The following is a 26419-nucleotide window of genomic DNA, read 5'->3' on the forward strand; positions in this document are numbered from 1 at the left end:
TTGACTATAATACCTGTATAATTGAAACAAAAAAAATAGAATCATTGTGTTTTAGCAACATTCTCATGTTTTGGGGCTATGGATTTAATCACAAGATGGAGAACATACTCAGTTTTAGAAATGACATCTTATAATGCCACATATGGGGGTACATAAAATGTCAATATAATATTTTCCTAAATAGAATAATCCACTATAACAACAATCTAGGAATAAAGAGCAAAGCTCTAAAACTAAAAAAAAAAAAACCAAAAAACAAAAAACTGGTCCATGATTTAAACTGTGTGGCTACTGAGGTTGCTCTGCCAGTAAAGTTTTGCTCATTCTTTGTACCTCATCTCTCTTCTTTTCCCCTAACCCTACTATCTTCCAAAATGTGACCTTCTTTTATTCCAGATAATAATTTACATATATATGTATGTATGTAGTGCTTAATTATCTTAAATTTTTTCCCTTTCAATGTTGGTGCATGTTTGACAGAAAGTAATTAAAAATAAACACTAATTTATACAGATGCAAGTATTAACTGGTGATAGTTTCCAAAGGAAATCAGTCATCAGCATAAATTTGGGGATTTAATATTTAAAGCAAATATTTATAACAATGTCATAGAATCAGAAGATATATTTATATAAGAAACACTGGAAACCTAATCTCTCTAGCCTTTCAATATAAAAAATACTCACTTCAAAACATCTGTGTCAATAATGAAACTATTCGCAATCTATGATTCTTTGCCCTTGTTTCATTGGTATAGAGGTCTCCCAAGTAGGAAAATTTCTCCTATGTCAATTAAAAACCATAAACATTACTGCAGCTTATCACAGGGAGTTATTTGGGTCATTGAAAAGTGTTTTGACTTGCCCACAATGTGTGTTGAGACAAAACTTGAACTCATATTTTTCCTGACTCCAACATTAAGTCAAATTTCCTCTCTATGAATGTCACAATTTAAAGAAAGAATATTCTATTGTAATGTATAGAATACTCATTAACTAGATCAAAGGTAGGAAAGTCTGAGGGAAACACTACTGAATTTTCCTGGATGGAACACCAGTCCTGGAGGACCTGAGTTCAAATACAACCTCAGACACTTAATAATTGCCTAGTTGCGACCTTGAGCAAGTTACTTAACCCCTTTGCCTAAAATAAATTTAAAAAAAACTTCCCCCCCCCCCTTAATACTTGGCTGAGAATTATTTTTGCTGTTGTCCACTAGATGGCTATGATTTCTCCTACATTCCCATTCACACTTGAAAAAGAATCAAGCAGATAAAATTCTTTAAAACAACAACATACACTTGAATATACACTAAAACAAAGGTATCAAATATACTAATGAAAAGAAATAGAAACCCTAAAAAGCACAGATGTAAAAAGGAGGGTGAAGAGGAAGGGGAAGAGAAAGAACTTATTTTAAAACTTAAAGAATTGGACTCCTAGAGTCAAATTACCCAAGAAGTAGTTTTTTTCCCCTATATATTTACAGCTCTGTTGAGAAAAACAAACATTCTATTTATTTTTAAGCCGAAAAATTATCATATTTTGGAATACTTTTTTTTAAAAGATCAGTTTATTTTCTTAGACTTGTAAGCTTATGCCCTTTAGAGCCCCCCCAATTTTTTTTTTGAAATCTGACTGATTCACTCACTTATTTCTACTAAGGAAGCATTTCCATGATTCATAAAAGCAGCATGTTTGTTACCTGGATCTCCCTGGCGTGATACACAATAATAAGACCAAGCAGGATAATTGTGGAGAGGCTGATAAGGCATTTCAGAGCTAGGGAATACAGGGATGCCTGAAATAGAGACAACAAGAACTTTACTTAAAAACCACATTAAAACGGTGTGTCAATTCACTGTCACCCCCTATAATGACACACAGAGACAAGCTTCTGCAATCAAAGAGACCCCCCCCCCTTCTCCCTACCTGCCCTTCAATCAGTCTCTGGGATCATAGAGACTAGGCTAATGGAGATAGAGAGGAGAAGGGAAAAGGTGATCCCTGGGACATGGCTATAGCTCTTCAAACCACAGAATAAAAACTGAACACGAGGAAACCAGGAAGAAAAGTTACTATGTGCTTAGAGGTGCAGGCGAAAGGAAGCAAAGTCAAAGAGGGGACCAGAGCAGACCTCCTTCCCTTGACCCTTCATTTATTTAATTTGCGGTAGTACCCAGACGAACTATTGTCAGCACCTTGGGCAGCAGCAAGAGGCACTTCCAAAATGCTCCCTGGAGCCGCGGGCATTCTGAAAGCCAAGAGCTCCAAGAGGAGGAGCTGCAGAGGCCCGAATGTCTGGGGTCCCCACTGTCCCAAAGACAGACTCGCCCCGTGTTTGACTGCCTGTCTAACTTAAGGAGTGTGAGGGGCCACAGGTGGAGTGGTCGGTGCTTCTGGTTAGTGCGTCCGGGCATCCCGGGGTGGGGAGCTAAGTGGGGTCTGCCGGAGGCCTTGGCGCGTACCTTGTCGTAGGCGCCCCAGGACAGCTCGGTCTCGATGACCATGACCACGATCCCGAACATGCCGAAGATGAGCGCGTAGTCGCTGAGCCGCTTTCTCTTCTCAAACAAGGCTCTCCGCAGGCCCAGCCTGTAACCTATGTTCTGGTTCTTCTTCTTGCTGGACTTGGCCCGCGGGGTGCTGCCCGTCGCGCTGCTCCTGGCGCCCGCGACCCCGGCGTCCTCCCCGCCTCCGGCTGCGCTCCCGTAGAGCGCCAGGTTGTTGGAGTTGTTGTGCTCGGGTTTGGACACCACTATCTCCGGGGCCGAGGAGGAGGGGGCGGCCGGAGGCGGCACGGCGGCGGCCGAGGAGGACCTGCAGCCCCCGGACACGGCGGGCTGCAGGGGCTGCGACTCCGAGTCCATCTCCTGCAGGTTCCTGCGGGAGGAGCTCAGGTTGCTGAGGGGACGCATCACTCCTCCGTTGTACCTGCAGCTGCTCATGGCTATTTCGGTGAAGGGGTTGCTTTCCCGGCGGACCTGCTGCTGCTGCAGCTGCTGCTGCTGGTGATGGCGGTGGAGGTGGAGGTGCCCGCTGCCGGCGCCGCTGCTTCGGAGGCTGCTGGAGGGGCTGGCAGCCTGCTGCAAGCTGCACTGGTGGTACTGGGACGGGCACTGGTACTGTGGCGGCGGCGGCGGCGGCGGCTTGGGGGCGCTGGCATGGCTGGGGGGGTTCAGCTCGCTCACATTGAGCTGGCTGCCCTTCCGAGAAGAGCAGCAGCAGCAGGACGAGGTGGAGGCGGGCGAGGAGTTGCGGGTTCCAAAAGCGCTGGCGGGTGAGGAGGTGCGGAGCAGCAGGGGCAGGCTATCCCCCGCCCTCCCCCCCGCCCCCTGGGCGCCGGAGGAGGCGCAGCTGTTGCACTGGAGGCATGAGCTGCTGCCGCTGCTGCCCGGCTGCCACTGGTGGACCTGGGGCTGCGGCGGCGGCGGCGGCGGCGGGTAGTAGTGTGCGGGCTTCGAGTGCTGCGGGAAGGAGAGGCACGGCTTGTCTGGGAAGTGCTGCTGCTGCGGGGGCTGCGGGGGCTGCGGGGGCTGCGGATGCTGCTGCTCCGGGAAGAAGCCTCGCTGCAGCTGCAATGGGGTTTCCATAGCAGAGCTGTTAAAGCTGCAGGGAGACCTGGCGGTGGTGCACCCTGCGCAATGCGTTATGGTAGAGAGCGGGCAGTCCTGCCGCTGGGAAGAGGATGGGCCCATCCCGGCTCCTGTAGAATCCAGGGGGTGAGTCCGATTGGTCGACCGCACCAAAACAACGGGCATGACATCACCTGCGGGGAAAGGCGAGCGAGATGCGGTGCTGGGCCTGGGGGAGGGGGCCGAGACCGGACTCGGTGGAACTGGGCGGCCGAGGGGGCGGGGCGAGGGGGAGGGGAGCCGAGGCTGGGGCGCTGCGGAGAGGGCGCACGGGCAGGGGGTGCTGAGGCCTGGCGAGCCTCTCCCGGAGCAGAGGAAGTTCTCCCGGGCTCCGCGGCCCGCCCGCTCCTGGGCCAGCCCAGCCGGCCGCCGCTGCCTCGGAACTGGCTGGAGTCCTGGAGTCCGCCCCTGCTCGCCTCTGCCCAAAAGGCCGCTCGAGGACCTTCTGCTGCAAGCCCCAAAATAACTTTTTAACTATTTTTTAATAAATTGATAAAGAGAGATCAATTACATACATTTATAATCAACATGTCGGTCATCCGTGTATATTCTGATACGCTGATTGCTCTGTTCATTAGAATGCAAGCTCTTGAGAGTAAAGGTTTCATTCTTCTACTCATAATCTCAGCTCCCAGCACAGTGCCCGGTGCATCGTGGGCATTTCATACACCACTTTCTGCGTGGGCATTTCACTTAACTGTGCATTCTAAGTCCCAGAACCTCTCCTCAAAAAGGGAACCAGCGAATCCTCGGAAAACAGAGTGCATGAACTGGGGGACGGAGCGGCGGGGAGCTGAGAACCGCCTTACCTGGACCCTCCACGGGCATAAGCAGACAAGACCTGATCCCTCTCCGTCCCCGCCGTCCCTCTTCCTCCCCCCACCTGTCTGTCTCTCTGTGTTTCTGTTTCTCAGCCCCTCCTTTCTGATCCTGCCTCAGATCACGCACCTAAAAAGGGAAGCCGACTGTCCCCGGCGATGGAGTTGGAGCAGTCACTGCCAGGAAGACAAATCGCTAAGGCGCCACGCTGCCTAGAGCGCCTCTTGTGGACAGGTAACCCTGGTTCTTGGATTCGGGCACTCCTTCCAGCTGGGCGCTCGGTCAGGCGCGTTTTGCCCCATCCCTGGCCGGCTCAGAACGAGGAAAGGCCGGGAAAGGCTACCTGTGTCTACTCTAACTGGTAAAGATGAGGAGAGATCTGGGAATGGCACGGGAGTTCTCAGAGCAACTCTCGGGATCCCCTTAAAGTCAGGAGCCACAAGTGCTTGGGCAGTGCTGGAGGTGGGTGGGTGGGTGGGGGGACTGGGTTGGATTCCCAACACTAAACTCTAAGTAAAAGAGTTCTTACATCTACGCCTCTTCAGAAACATCAAGGAGGTGACGACCAAACCTCGCAGTCTGGCTTGATGCGGCTTGCTTCCCTTCCTGCAGGATCACTAGGTTTTCCCTGATCCTGGGAAGACTGTGCCCACCTAGGGCGCTGTCCAGGGAAGTAGATCTGAATGCCAGCGGATGTGGTCCTCCAGCCTACCTGCAACATAGACACAAGAGAAGATCCAAGAAATAACTATATGGCTTCCAAGTTTCTCTCAGGCAAAATTTGGTTTTTGATAGAGAGCAATGCTACTGAGAAAGGGGCGAAGTGCTGACTGATAAGAGTGACTACATACCAGGTTATTGGAATTTTTAGTAATGTTAATGACATTCACAACGAATAATAATAATAATAATAATAAACGGTGTGTGGATTTTAATTATAATAACTTGATAGTACAAATTTTCATTTTAAAAATTCCAATATTTTATTTTCTCAGTCTGATTGCTTCTTCCTGCTTCCATTAGATGGTAAGCTCCTTGAGGACAGGGACTATCTTTTGTCTTTTCTTTGTATACCCAAAGCTAAGTACAGTGCCTGGCAAGTAGTAAGCAATTAATAAATTCTTATTGACTGACCGACTACTTTCTCAATGTGACATTTCCTTGGCTTCCTTCCCAAGCATTCTTGTGAATTAACATTCTGGTATTGGCCTCTGGGAAATTTGCTTTGAAAACAGTGACTTTAAGCATGATGGAGATTTGTTCTAATGGATTGGCAAAAATAACCTGAGCAGAGGATCACTTTCATTAAGTAATTGAATTGCTAAGCTGGATCCAATTTCTTGATATTCTACTCTGCAACATCCCTAAAGTTGGTCACCTGCTGCCTGTTTCTCTCTCTGTGTGTGTTTTTCCAAGAGTATAAGGTGAATAATTCATTTTAGTAGATCTTTTAGCAAATGTAATATGTGAATTGAAGAGTTGTTTTTTTTCTTTCTTCCATTTAATAAATGGTTAAAAGAATGGCTGGGGGAAGAGCCAAACTATTCCCCCTAATAAACTACAATTGACTAGCAGAATCCCCCTCCCCCATTACCTTGGTCCAAACTATTACAGTCACGATTTATTGGTGAGGATAGGTTTGTTATCCCCAATACAAATTTATCAGATATTAGAACTCTATGATCACAACAGAAATCTGATCCAGGAAATACCTACTCCCTTAATATCTGATTAGAGCAGTTTTATTAATTCCTAAGTGGCAATTATTCTTGGAACCATCTGCCTTCTGCACCTAAATAACCAAAAGTTTCATTAGGAAATAATGCCTATCTTATGAAGGATTATTTTTTAAGTCAAACTCATTTAGCTGGGAGGGCAGATTCTGTAGGCTACAACAGTCCCCCTGCCCCATTTTGAAAATCTAATGTGGAGGCAGCTTAGGTGGCGCAGTGGATGGAGCATTGGCCCTGGAGTCAGGAGGACCTGAGTTCAAATGTGAGCTCAAATACTTAACTGCACCGTGTTTTTATTATTTAGTGTTCAAGAAAGTCTAAAGGTCTTGGGTCAACTGAGTAAACACTGATTAAATGCTTAATAAATGGGAAAACTCAAATACTAGGACTACTTTTGTGTTAAACAACTTGTTTTAAAGATAAAAGCATGTGGGCAGCTAGTAGCACATAGACCTGAGTTCAAATGTGGCCTCAGACATTTGATACTTAGTAGCTGAGTGACCTTGGACAAGTTACCTATCCCCATTGCCTTGAAAAAAAAAACAAAAGAAGAAAAAAAGCGTGTAAATGGAGAAAAGATTTTCATATGTTCAGCTTAATTTTCCAATTAAAGATGAAACTGGCATGGTATTCTTCCAATTACTCAATATGCTTGAATAGAACCATTTCCAATGATCTGAATACTTTAGAAAGATATTGTCATGTTTAATTAACTACTATTTTCTTAACTTTTCAGAATCAAAGATGAAAGAGCATATGGAAACAGAAAAAATTTTCATAATTATATCTTACTGTATTATAGTAGGCAGAGTCTTCAGTATCTCAAAAAATTTCCTTAGAGAAAGATTAACTATATTTTTTGGTGTCAGATAATTTCCATAATAGTAGATGCAGGAGTTATGAAAACTCTATTACATGGAGTGTTAGTAGCCTCATTTTCTTTTGCCACCTTTATTTTCCAGTTACTGTTTAGGAATTATTGTTTAGCCATTAACCAAGGAAGTACCTGTTGTCATTGTATTGATAAAGTTCTGACCTTATTCCTCATAGTTGTATGAATATGATGCTGAGCTAAGGAAGACTATGCCCATGGAGCTTAAGCCCTGATGGTTTTGAAAAGCTTTGACTACAACCAAGAACTTAATAATTTATCTTTTAGGGGCAGCTAGGTGGTATAGTGGATAAAGCACTGGCCTTGGAGTCAGGAGTACCTGGGTTCAAATCTGATCTCAGACACTTAATAATTACCTAGCTGTGTGGCCTTGGGCAAGCCACTTAACCCCATTTGCCTTGCAAAAAAACCCCCGAAAAAGATAATTTATCTTTTAAACTTTATTGTTTATTGCCAAAATTAGACCCTATAGTCTTAAGCCTAGCTTAAGGTTGTTAATTAACAACAATCCCATGTTGTTGATATTTATTTCAGCTAAAAACTCTTGGAGACCTTTTAGGAAGGTTAAAACTTGTGTTGGATGTTCACACCAATAAAAAACATAGATTTTTTGAAATGTTAAAATATAAGTACTGTATAAAGCTTCCATTGATACTCAAGGAGAGCACTGAAAGAGCAATGTGTGTACAAGAGAATAAGAAGATGGTTGTGCCAAAAAAATTGCAATTGAGACTTATTTTAGCTCTTGACAACATCTAACTGCTTTATATTTTGGAGATTCACTATCAATAATCTTGATGAAATGCTCACTGGTCTATTAATGACTTGGAGTTTCATTGCTTTATACTATCATCACAACTTTGTTATACAGTAATGCATTACTTAAATATGTTAGCTATATGTTAAGTATATTAATTAATATGTTAATATCATTGAGTATTGATTTATAATATTGTTAGTTTAAAAAATTTTATACTTTCATTATTTCTATTTTCTGTGTCAACATGTTGACAAATGAGAAATCTTTACAAAGTAATTACTAACACCATACTGTTTCTCATCTCTTTTTTGTTCATTGACATTATTTTTATCTGTCATATACATAATTTATGGGTGTGTGTCTATAACTTGAACATAAACAATATAGTTTCATAGGTAATGTCTTATACATAGTTTACTCAATAAATATTCCTTAAAAAAGGAAGAATAAAAATGATATATTTTAGAATATTAGATTTTCTTCCCTCATCTTCCTAGCAAGGTACAAAAATACTGGAATTTCCTTTTTCAACACAAGAGGTCATACTAATCCATAAAATGTATTCAAATCAAAAGAATAGTAATTTCATTTACCACTCTTGGATGCAGAGAACCTGATCTTCTACATCTTGGTAGCTTCTCTAGAACCTAGCACAATACTTGGTCCCTAAATTTTGGTTGCTGCTGAATGAATGAATGATGTACATATAATACTATTAATATTAGAAACTATCTTTTAGAACTGGGAATTATTCGATGGAAACAGATTTTAGAGGGATTTCTTAATTTTATGTGATAAGAAGTAAGTAATAGGTATTGTAAAGTGACACAATATCAGCATATGAAACTAGCAGGATCTGTTTTGTTCTTTTGGAAATTTTAAGAAATTTATCCTGAGACCTAGAATCTATTATGTTTCTATATAAAATGTAACAGCCATGGTACCTTCTGCAATGATTTGAGAGACATAAGATTACAAATGTAACATCTATTCCTATTTAGCAATGTTACTTTGTAGAAGGATTAATAAAAACAAGTTGAATTTATAACTGAAAATTGAAGTTCAGGGTTCATGTACAGTGTGATTAAAATATTGATTTTCAAGTAAGAAAAATAATTATTTGCAAATATCAGAGTCCTATATAAATGCTAAAACCATCATTGTTACCTTTTAGTAGCAACAACAATAATAATCAGCATTTATGTAGAGCATTAAGGTTTGTAAACTGTTTTATGAGTATTATTTTATAGAACAACCAGCTATTATTATTCCCATTTTACACATGAAAAAATAGAGTTTAAATATGTTATCCAGGTTCCCATAGCTAGATTTCTCCAATTTCTGAATCTGAACTCAGATCTTCCATGACTATAGGTCCAACTCTAACCACAGAACCACCTAATTGTCTCAATCATACACACTGAAGTGAGGCAGATCAGTGCATAGAATACTGAGCCTGGATGTGACACTAGCAATTCATTTAACCTCAGTTTCTGTGTATGGAAAATGGGATGATGATAATAATAATAGCACCTACTTGCCAGGGTTGTTATGAGGATCAAATGGGATTAATATGTGTGAAGTGTATTTAAATAGTACAGTGTTTGGCTTAGGACAGTGCTTCCTGTATCCCAGGAGCAGAGCTCAACCTTTAAAAATGAGCAAAAAAAGCAACAAAACAAAAGAGAACTACTATGGTGACAGGGTCCTAACCATAGAGAGCTACTATGGTGACAGGGTAGATAAAACCACAAACTCAAAAGAGGACATTGGCAAATATCCTAATGTGAAGCCTTGCTTAAAGGGGAAATTGTTCTCAAGTCCAAAAAGTCCTCCAGAAGAGCTTAAAAATAATTTTAAAAATCAAGTAAGAGAGGTGGAAGAAAAATTTGGAAAAGAAATAAGAATAAGCAAAAGAATTATGAAAAATGAGTCAACAGCTTGGAAAAGGAATGCAAAAATTGAAAAAAGGCAACTAATTAAAAAATAGTTGATCAAATAAGGGGCAAAAAATCTGCTGAGGAAAACAACACTTTAAAAGTAGAATTGAACAAATTGGAAAAGAAGATACAAAAGCCAATAATTGAATAAAATAATTCCTTAAAAATTAGAATTGTGAAAGCAAAAGCTAATAACTCTATGAAACATCAAGAGTTGTTCAAAAAATATCAAAAGAATGAAAAATTAGAAGAAAATGTAGAATACCTCAATGAAAAAAACAAGTGACCTAAAGATATATTCAGGAAAGATAATTTAAGGTCCACCTTCATTTATTTAGCTTTATTAAAGTCAAATCTCAAAACTTAGTAGCAAAGCCTCTAAGGTTAAAGAGCCCAACTGTTCTTCTGGAGGTTTGGAGAGTAGCTATCATGAGAACTTAAAAGAGCCTGTGGTACTAGGCTAGACCACACTCATTTTAAGAATGGAGGGGAAAGATGACACCAAGCATTTTGCCCTCTGGCCAGACTTTGACTTATTGCTTTGCTGCTGAAAGGCTTTCCCTTATCTGGTAAAATTCCAGAATGTGGTTGCTGAGGAAATGAAATCATTCCTTAATAATGTCTTTTATATATTAAAGTCTTCATTCAAGAAATACTAAACTGAATGTCTTCTAAGTAGAATCAAAACTCGGAAATCAACACTAACCTTGCCAAGGTTATCAGGCATAGAACCTTGTTGATCTTGGGGCCTGGAGAAGCAGCATGGAGAAGTGATCCCAAGGTCAGGAAGGAATACTTGGGTTCAAGTCTCTCCTCTGAGAATTTCCCTTGGCATAATGATTGAGTGACCCTGAACAAAATCACTTTGTCTCCCAGTTTAAATAGAACATTTCTGGTTTTAAAAAAAATCTAAAAACTGGAGGCATCACTAAGAAGCCATGAAAACTTTTGTTTCATTTAATCTTGGTGCTGTCTGACAGTTTTTCTCAATAGTGCTATTAAGTGGTTTATTACAATAGAGTCAGATGAACATACATCTACATTTCTGAGGACAAAATTTGGATTTGGAGCAATAGGGGATGTTGGTGCAAGCCTGTATCTATGTGAAGAAGCTTTTGGTCTTCCCTTTAATATACTTCAAAGACTCTCATTCTTTACTCTTGCATGCTAATATGTTCTTTTCATTACCGTGTTGCTCATCTGAACCTCATTGATTCTAACAATGTATAAGACAAAATATACTATTTTGCTGAAGTCTGGAACAACCTATATGTAACTCAATGCCCTCTAATCTGTACAATTGGCATTTAAGACATTATCACATTTGTGTGTTTGCATCATTTGGCTTAGGCAGCTGTGACATGTAGGAGCTACTTTTAAAAATTTGTCTATTTCTAAACACCAAAGAGGAAGAAAATAATGAGATATTTGGTGCCAGTGAACAGTCATAGATGAGTTCTAATCAGGAATGATGGCAGAGCCATCAGAGGTGATAGAACTCTAAGATCCAGACACAGTGTAGCTGATGAACTGGATTAAGTCAAACACTGCCAGGAAGATTATATTTAAATGCAATTGTTAGCCAAAAAATATATACTCCAGGGAGGATCATAACCAGTCAGCCACACTAACAAGATAAGGGAATGGGAGAGGGAACAAAGGAGATCAATCAGATATATGCAATAAGATTTCCAAGGAAGTGAACAAACTAGAGTTTATGGTAAATTAATTTTACCTGGAGAGACTAATAAATACTCTAAAGGTTGATATGAATCTTGATCTTTTTGAAGGTGTTTGCATAAACTAATTTTTTTCTTTTTTCTCTAGCTTTTTCTACAGGAGGTTATCTTCTTGAGTATTAAGCAGTTTTCTAATGTCTTTGAACTTTGCTGCTTGAGGAGTTTTCAATGGAGGGGAATACTGAATATGCTCAGGGTATGCTTGGGTTTGAATTTTATTGAATTGAAACAAGTGACTTGTAGTCAAATAAATGAATAATGGCCTTACAATTACATGTTATTGAAATATTATATACATTAATAATGTATGGTAATTAAAAACAATTTACTCATCTTTTATTTTACAGGTATTTCAAGTTTTCTTAACATTCAAATATTATGACAGCTTTGTATATTTATCTGATATTTTTTCACTGACATATATGCTTAAACAAATTTTTTTTCATGATAGGATATTCAACTAGAATTTGTTTTATGCCTGTCCAGTGTTTTTGTTTTAAAACACATTTTTCCTTCTATTAATATTATTTTGCGTTTTTGCTAGATTCGCAAACTTTGTAACTTGACTTCTCTGGTTTTTTTTGGCTTTTGAATTTTTTTTGGGGGGGTGTTGCAAGGCAATGGGGTTAAGTGACTTGTCCAAGATCACACAGCTGGGAAATTACTAAGTGCTAGCCAGCTGAGGCTGGATTTGAACTCAGGTCCTCCTGACTCTAGGGCTGGTGCTCTATTCACTGCTGCCCCTGAATTTTTTTAAAAGCTTAGCATTTATCTATTTTTTAAAATGTCCTATGCTACTATTATGGTATTTTAGGCAATACCAGTGTTACCATATCATTCCATAGTGATCAAATATTTTCAAGAAAAATGTAAAGAGGAGGGGGGAAAAAGTATACCAAACAAAACCCACTTATTCTTATTCTTTCTAAGACATTGTGACACTCTACTGTAGAATTCTTCTAATTTCTTAAAAGATAGATAACCCAAATATTACCTGGACATTTTCAGAGTTAGAGTCAGAGCCCTTCCTTTAATTCTTTCACACCATCATTTTCCTTTCACCACCAAGTTTCTCTGCTATCCTACTATATGAGTCATTCAAAACTCTTGAGACCTTAACTATCTTGGTTCTCAATCATTTTCTAAGAACTAGCTCTGGGTTATTTTGTCTGTCTTGCAGCAGGAACCCACAAAATGAATATGGGAAAAGACAACAATACAGGGACACCCTGCAGCCCAGCTCATAGAACTCCTTGACACTTCCTTTGCTCAGCCATGAAATTCCAGAATTCATCTAGGCCTACAGAAGGAGATGTCAAAGGCAGCTGACTTGGAGCTGACCTTATACTGTGTTCCCAAATCCATGAATTGTTTGAGACTGACCAGACATTATCACTCCCAGTCTCTGACTACTCTGTAAATGTCCTAATTGCTCCCCTTTGGGATTCCTAAGCTTTCTCTTTAGACTTTCAGATGCTGTATAAGTTAAACAACTTATTTTGTGAAAACATGGAATATCTCAAACCCCTGCATCTGCAGGCCCTCTTCCTCTGCCCTAGTAGTTTATAAGAACCCTATGTCCAGTGTCTTCCTCTTTGGGTTCTCCAGCACTTAGGCTGTGTGGAACCTCAGCTGCAACTACCTAGCCTAGACAAAAGATCATAATTTTTGCTATATTGGCTGCCTTCTCTTTGATTTGAGTCGACAAAAAATATATAATAGTGACAGATGACTTTAATATTCCCCTTCTCAGTTTGGACAAATCAGACAGAAAGATAAAGAAAAGGAAAACCATGTATCTGAACAAACTTCCATAGAAACTAGTATAAAAAGATGGATGGCATCTTCTAAATGGATTGCAAAAGAATATATATATATATATATTTCTCAGTAATATCTGGACATTTTGAAAATAAAAAACCTGATGATGGCACAATGATATTGCAAATATAAAAAAGCAGAATTACATCCTTTATAGACCATAATGTGATTACAAACCATTGTTTCAGGACCAATAGCTACTGGCATACAAATATTAACATTACAGCAAAAGAGAGGAACTGAATACTCACTTAAAAATTAGAAAGTCAAGCAACAAGCAAAACTAAAATAAGCAGAAATTATAAGAAGACTAGATAATTTGGAAACAAAAAATAAAATAATGAATAAGACTAAAAGTTGATTCTATGAAAAGATTAATAGAGATAATCAACTTTACACTGATTAAAAGGAAGAGGGCAGAAAAACATATCAATAAATTAACAAATGAGCAAGGTAAAGTCACAACAATCCAAAAAAGGGAAAAACACCAATGACATTTTCTGCACAATAATATGCTAAAAAAAAGCAATATCAAACAAGAAGTAGAATACTTTCAAAAATGTTAAAAAACAATAAACTACATAAGACCTGATCTGAGAAAGGGTAATAGATTTAGCTACAAAGGAACTACCAAAGAGGGAATAAACCCTAATATGGCTACTGATGAATTTAGGAGAATTCAATTACATTTTTAAAGAAAAATTACTTTAAGAATTATTCTTAACAACTGAAAAAGAAAAACCCTTCTAGAATCCTTTTATGAGATAAATATAATACTAAATACCTAAGCCATGGAAAGATGAACCTCAGAAGGAAAACTGTGGGCTAATATAATTCATCAATATTGAATTAAAATTTAAACATGACTTCTAGTGCCAAGATCTTGGAGTGAGGAAGAAACCTTCTTTATTCCTTCTAAAATCCCCTCTGAACAACTAGAAAACCACCTCATAATTCATCTTGGAGTAGGGAAGCAACTTATCAAGAAGTCAGGAAGGTAGGAAAGGTCAATCTCATTGGGGTAGGAGAGAAGTGAGGTCCCAAAGCAGCAGTGGCCAACCAGTCTCACATCAGGGGCCTGCAGCAAGGCTTCAAGGTGTAGTCCACCAGGGAGGCCCTTCCCTAGGCAAATAAGCAGCTCTCCAGGAAAGTTAATAGTCTAAGCAATAAGACAAGGTCTTGCGTCCAGCACAAATCATTAGCATGGCCTTGCTAACCAAAAAGGAGACTACACCCTAGGGACAGGGCAACAACAAGACCTTGCCCCGAGACTTACCAGCAGAGAACTTAAAGATCAGCCACAGGGCCTGCTAGTAAAGAGGCCCTGTTTCCATAGCAACTAAACAGCAGGGCCACATCCCTGGAACAGGACAACAACGAAACCTCATGTTCAGGGCAGGCTGACAAGGAGACCCTATCCTCCCCTATAAGCCAGAAGGGAAGCCTACCCTTCAGAGAAAGCAAGCAGCTAATCCTTGAAGCCCAGTGAAACCCAGCAGTAAGACCCAGAGCCCCAGCACCAAAAGCTTAGGAGAGTGCAAGATCAAAGCCTAATTCACATAAAAAAACACCAAGTCATTAAAAAGAAAGGCAAAAACAAAAAAGAACTTGACTATAGAAAGTTACTATGTTGATAGAGAGGATCAAAAAGAGGACAATAAGTGTCAAAATGGCTACATGTGTAGCCTCAAAGAAAAATGTAATTTGGTTTCAGGGCAAAAAAAGAATTCCTGAAAAAGCTTAAAAAGAATTTTAAAAAGCAAATGAGGGAAGTGGAAGAAAAATTGGGGGGGAAAAATGATAGTAATGTGAGAGAATCATGAAGAAAAGAGTCAATAACATGGGAAAAATACAAAAATTTCTTGTAGAAAACAACTCCTGAAAAAAAATAGAATTGACCAAATGGAAAAGGAAGTACAAAAGCTCACTGAAGAAAACAGTTCTTTAAAATTAGAATTGAACAAGGGTAATTAATGACTGAATGAGATATCAAGTGGAAATAAAGCAAAATTTTTAAAAAGTTAAAAAAGAAGAAAATCTGGGGCAGCTAGGTGGCAGGGGCGGCTAGGTGGTAGAGTGGATAAAGCACCAGCCCTGGAGTCAGGAGTACCTGGTTCAAATCCAGTCTCAGACACTTTAATTACTTAGCTGTGTGGCCTTTGGTAAGCCACTTAACCCCATTTGCCTTGCAAAAAAAATCTTAATAAAAAAAAGAAGAAAATCCGAGATTTCTCATTGGAAGAACAACTGACCTGGAAAAGAAGTTCAGGAAAGATAATAGAAAAATTATTGGACTACCTGAAAGTCATTATAAAAAAAAAAGCCTGGACAATATTTGTCAAGAAATTATCACTATAAAGTGTCCTGATACATTAAAGCCAGAAGGCAAAATAGAAATGGAAAGAATCATCCCCTGAGATCCCAAAATGAAAATTTCCAGGAATATGATAGCCAAATTCCAGAACTTACAGATCAAGGCAAAGTATTGAAAGCAACTAAAAAGAAACAGTTCAGATATTGTCAAGATTATAAAATGTTTGGTAGCATCCACATTAAAGAACTGAAGGGGTTGGAATATGATATAGTGAAGTGCAAAGAAATTAGGATTACAACCGTGAAGCACTTACCCAACAAACTGAGCATAATCTTTTAGGGGGAAAAATGGCTTTCTAAAGAAATAGAGGACTTTCAAGCATTTATAATTAAAAGACTAGATCTGAATAAAAAATTTGAGCTCCAAATCCAAGGCCCAAGGGAGACATAAACAAGAAAGACAAAATATAAGAATAATGTTAAACTGCTTATATTTCAGTATGGGAAGATAAAAATTTGTAACTCTTAACTTTATAACTATAAGAACAATTAAAAGGAGTATATGTAGACAGCCAGTGTGGATATAAGGTGATTCCCCCCAAAAAAAAAGAGTGAGAAAAAAATCACAGTGGAAGGAGTGGGGAGATTGAGTAGGGTAAACAATCCCATGGGAAAAAAAGTCAGGAAAGAGCTATTACAATGGAGGGGAAAATGACAGTGTGGGGTGGGGGTGGGGGAATGGGTAAAACCTTGCTCTTATTCAATTTGACTGAAAGAGCCAACTCAGTTGGATATAGAAATCTTTCTTACCCTTTTTAACCCTAATTAAAAAGAGATGGGAAATGGGGATAATAGAAGGAGAATAGGGGACTGATAAAAGAAAGGATTGGGGAAGGAAGTGATCAGAAGTAAAATACTTGTAACAGAGAGAGAGAGCGGGATAAACAAATGAAAAATAGGATGGAGGAAAATACAGTGTTATCATAATTATAAATGGGAATGGGATGAACGCATAAAAGGGAAACTGGTAGCAGAATGGATTGAAAATAAGAATCCTACAATATGTTTACAAGAAATACATTTGAAGCAGAGAGATACACACAGGGTATAAAAGTAAAGGACTGTACACACTTGATTAAATATTTGTTGATTGTTAAGAGAAATTATTATAAAGCAGCCTATATTTCTCTTACCCACAATAACTTTTTATTTTATTGAATAAATTGAAATCTTTAAAAAAAAAAGTAAAGGACTGGAGCCGAATTTAGTATGATTCAATATTATCTATTTTCAGCTGAAGCAAAGAAAGGAGAGGTAGCAGTCATGATCTCAAACAAAGCAAAAAAGAAAAAAATAGGAAGGTACCAGAGACAATGAAGTCATATCAGTACAAAACATTTATGCACCAAATGTTATAGCATCCAAATTTTTGAAGAAGTTGAAAAAGTTACAGAAGGAAATAGGTAATATTACTATACTAGTGAGAGACCTCAACTTTCCCCTCTCAGAACGAGATAAATCTAACCAAAAAAAAAAAAATAAGGAAGGAAATAAAATCCTAGAAAAGTTAGATATGATAGGTCTCTGGAGAAAACTGAATGGGGGGAATAGAAAGGAATATACTTTTTATTTTCTCAGTGGCACCTACAGAAAAACTGACCATGAATTAAGTCATGGTCTTACAACCTCAGAACCAAATGCAGAAAAGCAGAAATTGTAAATACATCTTTTTCAGGTCATAATGCAATAAAAATTACATTCAATAATGTACAATGGAAATAGAAATTTAACCTGAATTGGAAATTAAATAATCTAAAAATAACAAATGGGTTAAGAACAAATCATAGAAGCAATTGATAATTTCATTAAAGAAAATTACATCAATGAGATAACAAAACAAAATTCATGGAATGCAGCTAATGTAATACTTAGGGGAAATTTTATATTTCTAATTGTTGACATAATAAAATAGAGAAGCAGAGATCAATGAATTAAGCATGCAATTTAAAAAGCTAGAAAAAGAACAAAGCAAAAATCCCCAATTAAACACCAAACTGGAAATCCTAAAAATCAAAAAATAAATAAATAAAGTTGAAAGTTTTATGAATAAACAAGTAAAGTAGATAAACTATTGGTTAATTTTACACAAGGAAAGAAGAAAACCAAATTGCTAGTTTCAAAAATTATTCTAGTACATTCACTGATATGCATTGGAAAGAAAATTAAGGCAAATGTTAGAAGCTATTTTGCCCAATTGGATCTCAATAAATTTGACAATGTAAATGAAATTGATGAATACCTACAGAAATATAAATTACCCAGATTAACATTAGAAATAAAATATTTAAATAACTCAATCTTGGAAAAAGAAATTAAACAAGCTATCAACGAACTCCCTTAGAAAAAAATCCAGGGCCTGATGAATTTATAAACAAATTCTACCAAATATTTAAAGAACAATTAATTCCAATATTATATAAACTATATGGAAAGATAGGCAAAGAAAGGCCTACAAAATTCCTTTTGCAACAAATCATGCTGACACCCCAAATAGGAAGAGCCAAAACAGAGAAAGAAAATTATAGATCAATTTTCCTAATGAATTTTGATATGAACAATTTAAATAAAATCTTAGAAAAGAAATTGTAGGAATATATCACAGAAATCATACACTATGACCAAGTGGGATTTATACCAGAAATGCAATATCATGAAAACAATCATCATGATTGACCATACCAAGAACAAAATCAACAAAAAGTTGTTATATCTCAACAGATGCAGAAAAAAAACCTTTGACAAAATATAGCACCCATTCCTATTAAAAATGCTAGAAAAGAATGGGAATAAATGGAGTGTACCTTAAAATGAGCAGCAATATTTATCAGCAAACATGTAATGGGGATGTTCCTTCCCAGTAAGATCAGGGTGAAACAAGGATGCCCAATGGCACCACAATTTTTTAATATTGTACTAGAAATGTTAGCTATAGCAATAAGAGATGAAAAATCAATTAAAAGAATTGCAATAGGCAATGAAGAAACAAAACTCAATCTTTGCAGATGATATATGGCATATTGAAAATTCTAGAGATTCAATTAAAAAAAAACTCCCTGAAATTATTAAAAACTTGAGCAAAATGGCAAGATACAAAATAAACACACAAATCATCAGCATTTCTATTTATCACTACCAAAGTCCAATAGCAATAGATAGAAAGAGAAATTCCTCTTAAAATAGCTGTAGGCAATTTAAAATACTTGGGAACCTACTTGCCAAGGACAAACTCAAGAATTATATGAACACAACTATTCCACACAAATAAAGTCAGATCTAAGCAACTAAAAAATATCAATTGCTCATGGAAAGGCTGAGCTAATATAATAAAAATGACAGTTCTACCTAAGTTAATCTGTTTATTCAATGCCATTCCAAATTATAGGTGACGCAGTGGATAGAGCACCAGCCCTGGAGTCAGGAGTACCTGAGTTCAAATCGGGCCTCAGACACTTAATTACCTAGCTGTATGACCTTAGGCAAGCCATTTAACCCCAATACCTTGCAAAAACCTAAAAAAAATAAATAAATTATCAAAAATTATTTTAGAGAATTAGAAAAAATAATAAGAAAATTCTTCTGAAAGAACTAAGCTCAAGGATATCAAGGAAATCAATAACAAAATTAAAAGAAAGTGTTCTAGCAATAGCAAATATAAAGCTGTATTATAAAGTGGGAATTATCAAAACAATCTGTTAATTGTTAAGAAATAGGGTGGTGGATCAGTGGAATACAGGAAAATACCTTATAGTACAGTGGAAAGTACATTATAGTAAATTACCACAATAATCTAGTATATGATAAACACAAAGATCCACACTTTTGGAACAAAAAACTCATTATTTGAGAAAAACTGTGGGGGAAAATCATTATCCCATGCTGTATCCCAAGATGAGACCAAAATGGGTATGTCATTTATACCTAAAAAGTGATACCATAAGCAAATTAAGAGAGTGCAGTTTGTCTCCTAGATTTATGGATAAGGGAAGAGTATAGGACTAAAGAAGATATAGATAGCAATAGAAAAATAGGTCATTTTGAGTATATAAAAATTTAAGTCTTTGCATAAAGAAAACCTATGTGAGCAAAATGATAAAGAAAGCAGAAAATTGAGATTTTTTTGCATTGAGTAGCTCTGATAAAAGCCTGATCTCTCAAATATACAGAGAACAGTGTCAAATTTATAAAAATATGAATCATTTCCAATTGATAAATGGTCAAAGGATATGAATAGACAATTAACAGATGAAGAAATTAAAGCTGTCTAGAACTATATGAAAAAGAGCACGAGCCCTGGAGTCAGGAGGACCTGAGTTCAAATCTGGCCTCCGACACTTAATAATTACCTAGCTGTGTGACCTTGGGCAAGCCACTTAACCCCATTTGCCTTGCAAAAAAAAAAGCTAAAAAAATGTCCTAAAAAAGTGATGAGATAGTCACTTATCAAAGTGGCTAATATAATAAAACAGGAAAATATTGGAGGGAATATAGGAAAACTGGGACCCTGATGCACTGCTATGAAATTATGAACTGATCCAACCATTCTGAAGAGCAATTGGGAACTATGTCCAAAGGGCTTTAAGACTGTGCATACCTTTTAATCCAGCAATACTACCACTACTAGGTCTGTATCTCAAAGACATCCAAAAAAGGTAAAAGGACTTATTTCTACAAAAATATTTATAGTAGGTTTTTTTGTGTAGGCTAAGAATTGGAAATCAATGGAAAATGAGGGAGATGCCAAACATGAAATCATGAGTAAATGGACTGACTTCAGAAAAACCTGGAAAGACTTTCCAGGAATTGATGCTGAGAGAAGTGAGTGCAACCAGGAGAACTGAATATATCAAAGGCAACATTGTATAATGAGTAACTATAATGGACTTAGATCCTCTCAGCAGTTCAGGGATCAAGGACAATTCTGAAAGATTTGTCATGGAAATGCCATCCAGAGAATAAAACCTGAATGCAGAACAAAAGATACTATTTCACATTTTAAAACTTATTTTATGTTTTTTTTCCTTTTTGTCATGATTTTTCCCCTTTAGTTCTGATTTTTTTTCACAACAAAACTCATATGGAAATATGTCAAACATAATTATGCATGTATAACCTACATCAGATTACTCACTATTATGAAGAGAGGGGAGGGGAGGGGAGGGAGGGAGGTAGAAAACTGTGAAACTCAAATGCTTTTATAAAGAGGAATGTTGAAAATTATCTTGGCATGTTATTGAAAAAACAAAATAAAATAACATTTTAAAAAAGGAAGTTACTCACCAAAAAAGAACTGGAAATCAAAGGAATGCCCATTAATTTGGGAAAGGTTAAAAAAAGCTATAGTATATGATCGCAATGGAATATGATGATAAGGAAAATTATTTCAGAAAATCCTGGAAAGATTTTTTTTTTTAGTTTTTTGCAAGGCAAATGGGGCTAAGTGGCTTGCCCAAGGCCACACAACTAGGTAATTATTAAGTGTCTGAGACCAGATTTGAACCCAGGTACTCCTGACTCCAAGGCTGGTGCTTTATCCACTGTGCCACCTAGCCACCCCAATTCTGGAAAGATTTACATGAATTGATCCTTAGAGAAGTGAATAGAACCAGCTAGTTTTAGCAATGTAATGAGCCAGAAAATTCCAGTGCTAATGATGAAGCATACTATCCTGTTTCCAGAGAAAGGACTGACATTGAATGAATACAGACTGAAACCTGCTATTTTTAATTTCTTTATCTTATTTTTTCCCTTTTATTCATCTTCTTAACAAAATGACTAATATATAAATGTTTTACATAATTGCACATATATAATTGATGTCATATTGCTTATCATCTCGGGGGGGCAAGTAAGAAAGGATAGAATTTGGAACTCAAAACTTTAAATAAAAATGTCAAAGATAAAAAATTTAAACAAAATTCTATCAAACAGATTACAATAATTTACTTACAAAATCATTCATTAAGATCAAGTAGAATTTTTACCAAAGATATGAGGATGATTCAGCACTAGGAAAATAATTGATATCATTAACTACATTAAAAATCAAAAATCTCAAACTAGATGATCACATCAATAGATTCAGAAAAAGTTTTTGACAGAGAACAAGAAACTTTGTGCTAAAAACATTACAAAGTATAGGACTACTATGACCTTCTAAAATCATAAAAAGAATCTATCTAAAAACAAAAACAAGTACCATAAGCAATGGGAATAGTCTAGAATCTTTCCCCCCAAAATATAGAAACAATAACACTCACTTTCACCAGTATCACTTGATATAATTATGCAAGTGCTAACAATAGTAGTGAAGACAAGAGTAAAATTAAAGTAATAAAAATAAGTAGAGGAGACAAAACTGTCCAAATTTGCACCTGATTTTATAAAATACTTAGAAAATAAGCCAAGATACTAATTGAGACAATAACTTCAGCAAAGTTACAGAGTATAAAATTAACCTTCAAAAATCAACAGCATTTTAACATAATAATACTCAAGAAAAAAATAGAAAGGGAAATCCCATTCTAAACAATTATAAAATGTATAAAATATCTTGGGATTGATCTACTAAAGAACAGAAAAAATTTATATAGATTCTATTGTGAAAAGTGCTTCTTAAAGAAATAATGAACAACTTAAATAAAGATGGAATAGAGGGGCGGCTAAGTGGCGTAGTGGATAAAGCACCGGCCCTGGAGTCAGGAGTACCTGGGTTCAAATCCGGTCTCAGGCACTTAATAATTGCCTAGCTATGTAGCCTTGGGCAAGGCACTTAACCCCATTTGCCTTGCAAAAACCTAAAAAAATAAAAAATAAAAATAAAGTTGGAATATTCAGTGTTCATGGTTAGGCCATTTCAATATAATAAAATGCTTAAACTATCAATGTTAATTTTCAGTTTCAGTGTTATACTGCCAATGTTAATTTTCAGTTTCTTTGTTCCCCTAACTAATTTACCAAGGGGATATTTTGTAGAACTAGATAAAAATAATAACAAAATATATTTGAAAAAAACAAAATATTTAAAATATCAAGGGAAGTGATGAAGAGACCTAAGGAGGAAACTGAATGGGGATAGAAAGGAATATACTTTTTTTTTCCTGCAGTACATAGCACTTACACAAAAAATTGACCATGTACTAGGGTATAAAAGCCTAATAATCAATTGCAGAAAGACAGCAACAGTGAATACATCTTTCTCAGATCATAATGCAATAAAAATCATATACAATATTGGGCCAGGGAAATGTAGACACAGAACTAATTGGAAACTAAATAACCTAATTTTAAAGAATGAGTGGATCAAGCAACAAACTATAGAAAGAATTCATTATTTCATCCTAGATAATGATAGTAATGAAATAACATACCAAAACCTATGGATGCACTCAAGGTGGCTGTCAGGGAATATATAATATCTTTAAATGCTTACATGAATAAATTAGAGAAAGAAAAATCAATGAACTAAATATGCAACTAAAAAGTTAGAGGAAGAAGAGAAATATGGATGAAAGGGTAATAACACTTCCAAATCCCAAACTTTATTATATAGGAGCAGTCATCAAAGGCATCTGATATTATTTAGAAAATAGAGATAAAGCTCAATGGAACAGATTAGACAAGGGAGAATCAAAAACAATGTAATTCAACAACCTAATGTTTGATAAAGTAAAAACACACATTACCTGGGAAAAAAATTTTATATGATATAAACTGCTAAGAAAAAAAATGGAAAACAGGGAACCAGGATGACAGCATGAAGGCAGCATTTCCCAAGAACTCCTTCCCTCCAAACTCCACCCCCTCCAAAAAAACCAAACAAATGATGGCTCTAGCTAGAATTTAGAGAGGCAGAACCCACAGAAAGACTGAGTGATACATTTTCCCAGTCCAAGATAACTTAGAAGTTCCGGTGGGGAAAGGTGTGTTTCACCAGGACCTGCATTTGGAAAAAAAGCTGTGGCCACAGCCCAGCCCAGCCCAGCTCAGTCCAGCCCAGAGATCACCAGCAACAGCTTGAAGGGGCAGGGAGAGCACCAGAATGAGTGTGGAGTGAGGAGCACGGACCACAGAATCAGCAGTGAGAATCAGGAGAAAGCAACCTGCACCCCCAGAGATGGTAAGGGAAGTCTGCTCTCCCTGGGGCAGGACTCTGCTGTTTGCCACTCAGATCCAGGTTGCAGTTTGGGCTTCCATACTAAGATAGCAGGATTCCTCCTTATAGCCCCAGGGCAGAGGGAAGTGGGGGGGGGGCATCTACATATCAAAGCACAGGCAAGATAGCTTAAGACCTTGGAGGAATAAAGGTCCCAGTGGGGTGTCCCCCCCAAAAAAACCCCAAAGCCCCGGAAGTGCTACCTTGGGCTGAGGAAATGAGTAAGCAAAAGAAAAAAAAAGAATCTGACCATAGAGAATTACTTTAGTCCCATGGAAGATCAAAACATACTCAGATGATGACAAAATCGAAGCTTCCCATATCCAAAACCTCTAAGAGAAATAGAAAATGGGCTCAGACTATGGATGAGCTCAAAAAAGACTTTGAAAAAGCAATTAAGGATGATGGAGGAAAAATGAGAGCGATGCAGAAAAATCATGAAAACCAAATCAAAAGCTTAGTGAAAGATATACAAAAAATACTGAAGAAAATAATATGTTAAAAACCAGTTTAGGCCTAATGGAAAAAGCAAAACAAAAGGCAAATGAGTAGAATACCTTAAAAAGCAGAATTGACCAGCTGGAAAAGGAGATAAAAAAAGCTTTCCGAAAAAAATAACTCCTTCAAATGCAGAATGGAACTAAAGGAAGCTGAAGGATTGAAAGTACATGAAAGTGCACATCATGACTGCTATGAATAATAATAATAATAATAATAATAATAATATAAATTTTTCTTTTACTTGAAAAAGCTCCCCTGCAAAGTTCATAATTACTATCACATCATTTTAAAGAACCAATGTTGTGGAAATAAAAATGTTAACTGTCAGTTTGATAAGGAAGTATAGGGTGGTGACTTTAGAGAATAAATAAGAATTTTCATGGCTTGGGAAAAGCTAGAGAGGAGAGAAAGAAGATAGAAAAGTTTTCTTTCTTATTGGAACCATTTTAACCTTTTTCTTACAAAAATGATGAAGAAAACCCCGACAAGAGACTTTGCATGGTATCTTGAGTGAATTAAATTATGGAACTGTTTTTCCAGAATAATGTGGAAGCTGCAGTCCTGCCTTTAATCATTCTCAGAGGTAAATATTAAATATAAATGTGAAGTTTTTTTACATGGCTATATTATAATTATTGATTATATTGTTTAAAAATGTATAACCAGTGACAAATATTTACTTAATCTTAATAGATAAAAGTTAAAATAGATATGGTATGACTATCCACTATAGGAAAAAAAAGATTTCTTCTAGTTATTAAACAGTTATTTAGAGATTATGTTAAATTTTATTAATTAATGAGGGAATATACAAATGTTCCAACTGATATTCTAGAACTTGAATAATGAGAACAAGCCAAAGGGTGCACAACAAATTTGGTTGATTACATAAATACTCCAAAATAATAGAGGCAGCTGGAAGCACAGTGGATAGAACACTAGGCCAAAAGTCAGAAACATATGAGTTCAAATCTGTTCTTGGTCACTAGTTGTAGAATTCTGGCCAAGTTATTTAATTATTTTTAATAGGAATAGTTTACCATTATCGATTTTATCTTTGAATGTATTTTAAAGATTTGAATTAATACATTCAATAAATGTGTTTACTTTTGGATTAGAAATTCAAAAGTTTCCTAAATATAATAGTGGGCTTAGAGAACAAAAAATGATATTATATGATTAGGGCAGTGCAGGAGAGGAAGAGCTCAAGATAAAGGCTAATTCCCTAGACTTATTAAAGGAAAATCATATTTGCTGAGGACTAGTTTCCCCTGACCTGAATAATGCTGTGTCATCTGTGAAGAAGTACCAGATTTGACCTTGAATTTAGAAGGCAAGAATGTTAGATTAGGTTTGAGAAGTATACTTAGTCAGTATTCTATAAATTATTTGATCTATTGAATCAAACTAATCTGATGGATCATTTGAAAAAATACTAAGTAATTGAGCAATAAGGATTGGTTTCTATGAACATTTAATTTAATCACTCCTCTGGAGAAAGAGCTAGTCAAGAAAATAGTTTAATAAGAAAAGAGGCCTGGACAAAGAAGCCTGAAAAAATATTTGGGTTAAAAATGGACAGGGAAGGTATCCAAAGCCAGTTTCATTTACCAGAAGTGAACAATTCACTTAAAGGTAGGGCTGAATCTGAAGCCTTGTTCCATTGAGGAACCCCATGACAAGCTAGGGCAAACTTTATTACAGACAGAAGAAATAAGGCCAGATTAGAAACTTTTTTTTTTATTAAAGTACTATTGTTCGCCTGAGGAAAAATTTATAGAAGTCTGAGACAGGCATATCATATATCTTCTATAGGGTTAATGTATTTATTTAATGAAAAACTTTAAAGGCCCTTTATCTAAACTGTAGGGTATAAGACAAAGAAACTCTGTAGATCCATATCTGGAATGCATGCAAAGATTTTAGCTAATCTACAGCCATTTATAATGATGAGAGCTGAATTTGGCATCATTCAGCACAAAGCCCAACAGCTGTTCAAATACCTATCACAAGTGCATAGCAATTTATCCAAATTTGTGGCAGAAGGGATTATA

General features: G+C 36.9%; 1 protein-coding gene and 1 long non-coding RNA gene across 4 annotated transcripts in view; one reads left to right on the forward strand and one right to left on the reverse strand.

The window, feature by feature from the left end:
• KCNN2 (potassium calcium-activated channel subfamily N member 2) overlaps nucleotides 1-14668 on the reverse strand; it is a 187324-nt gene extending 172656 nt beyond the window's left edge. The window contains exons 1-4 of the mRNA XM_074207695.1: nucleotides 14616-14668; nucleotides 4984-5166; nucleotides 2469-3769; nucleotides 1706-1801 (exon numbers count right to left, since the gene is read on the reverse strand). Coding sequence (XP_074063796.1) covers nucleotides 1706-1801; nucleotides 2469-3769; nucleotides 4984-5005 — 1419 coding nt within the window. The 5' untranslated portion in view covers nucleotides 5006-5166; nucleotides 14616-14668. The remainder of the gene's footprint in view (nucleotides 1-1705; nucleotides 1802-2468; nucleotides 3770-4983; nucleotides 5167-14615) is intronic.
• Nucleotides 14669-23542: 8874 nt separating this feature from the next.
• The window catches only part of LOC141498496 (uncharacterized), a 35220-nt gene continuing 32343 nt past the window's right edge, over nucleotides 23543-26419 (forward strand). For all 3 annotated transcript variants that reach the window (XR_012471658.1, XR_012471659.1, XR_012471660.1), the window contains exons 1-2: nucleotides 23543-23828; nucleotides 24841-24948. This is a non-coding gene — a long non-coding RNA (uncharacterized LOC141498496). The remainder of the gene's footprint in view (nucleotides 23829-24840; nucleotides 24949-26419) is intronic.

This window comes from Macrotis lagotis, chromosome X, assembly GCF_037893015.1.
Source record: "Macrotis lagotis isolate mMagLag1 chromosome X, bilby.v1.9.chrom.fasta, whole genome shotgun sequence".
NCBI lineage: Eukaryota > Metazoa > Chordata > Mammalia > Peramelemorphia > Peramelidae > Macrotis > Macrotis lagotis.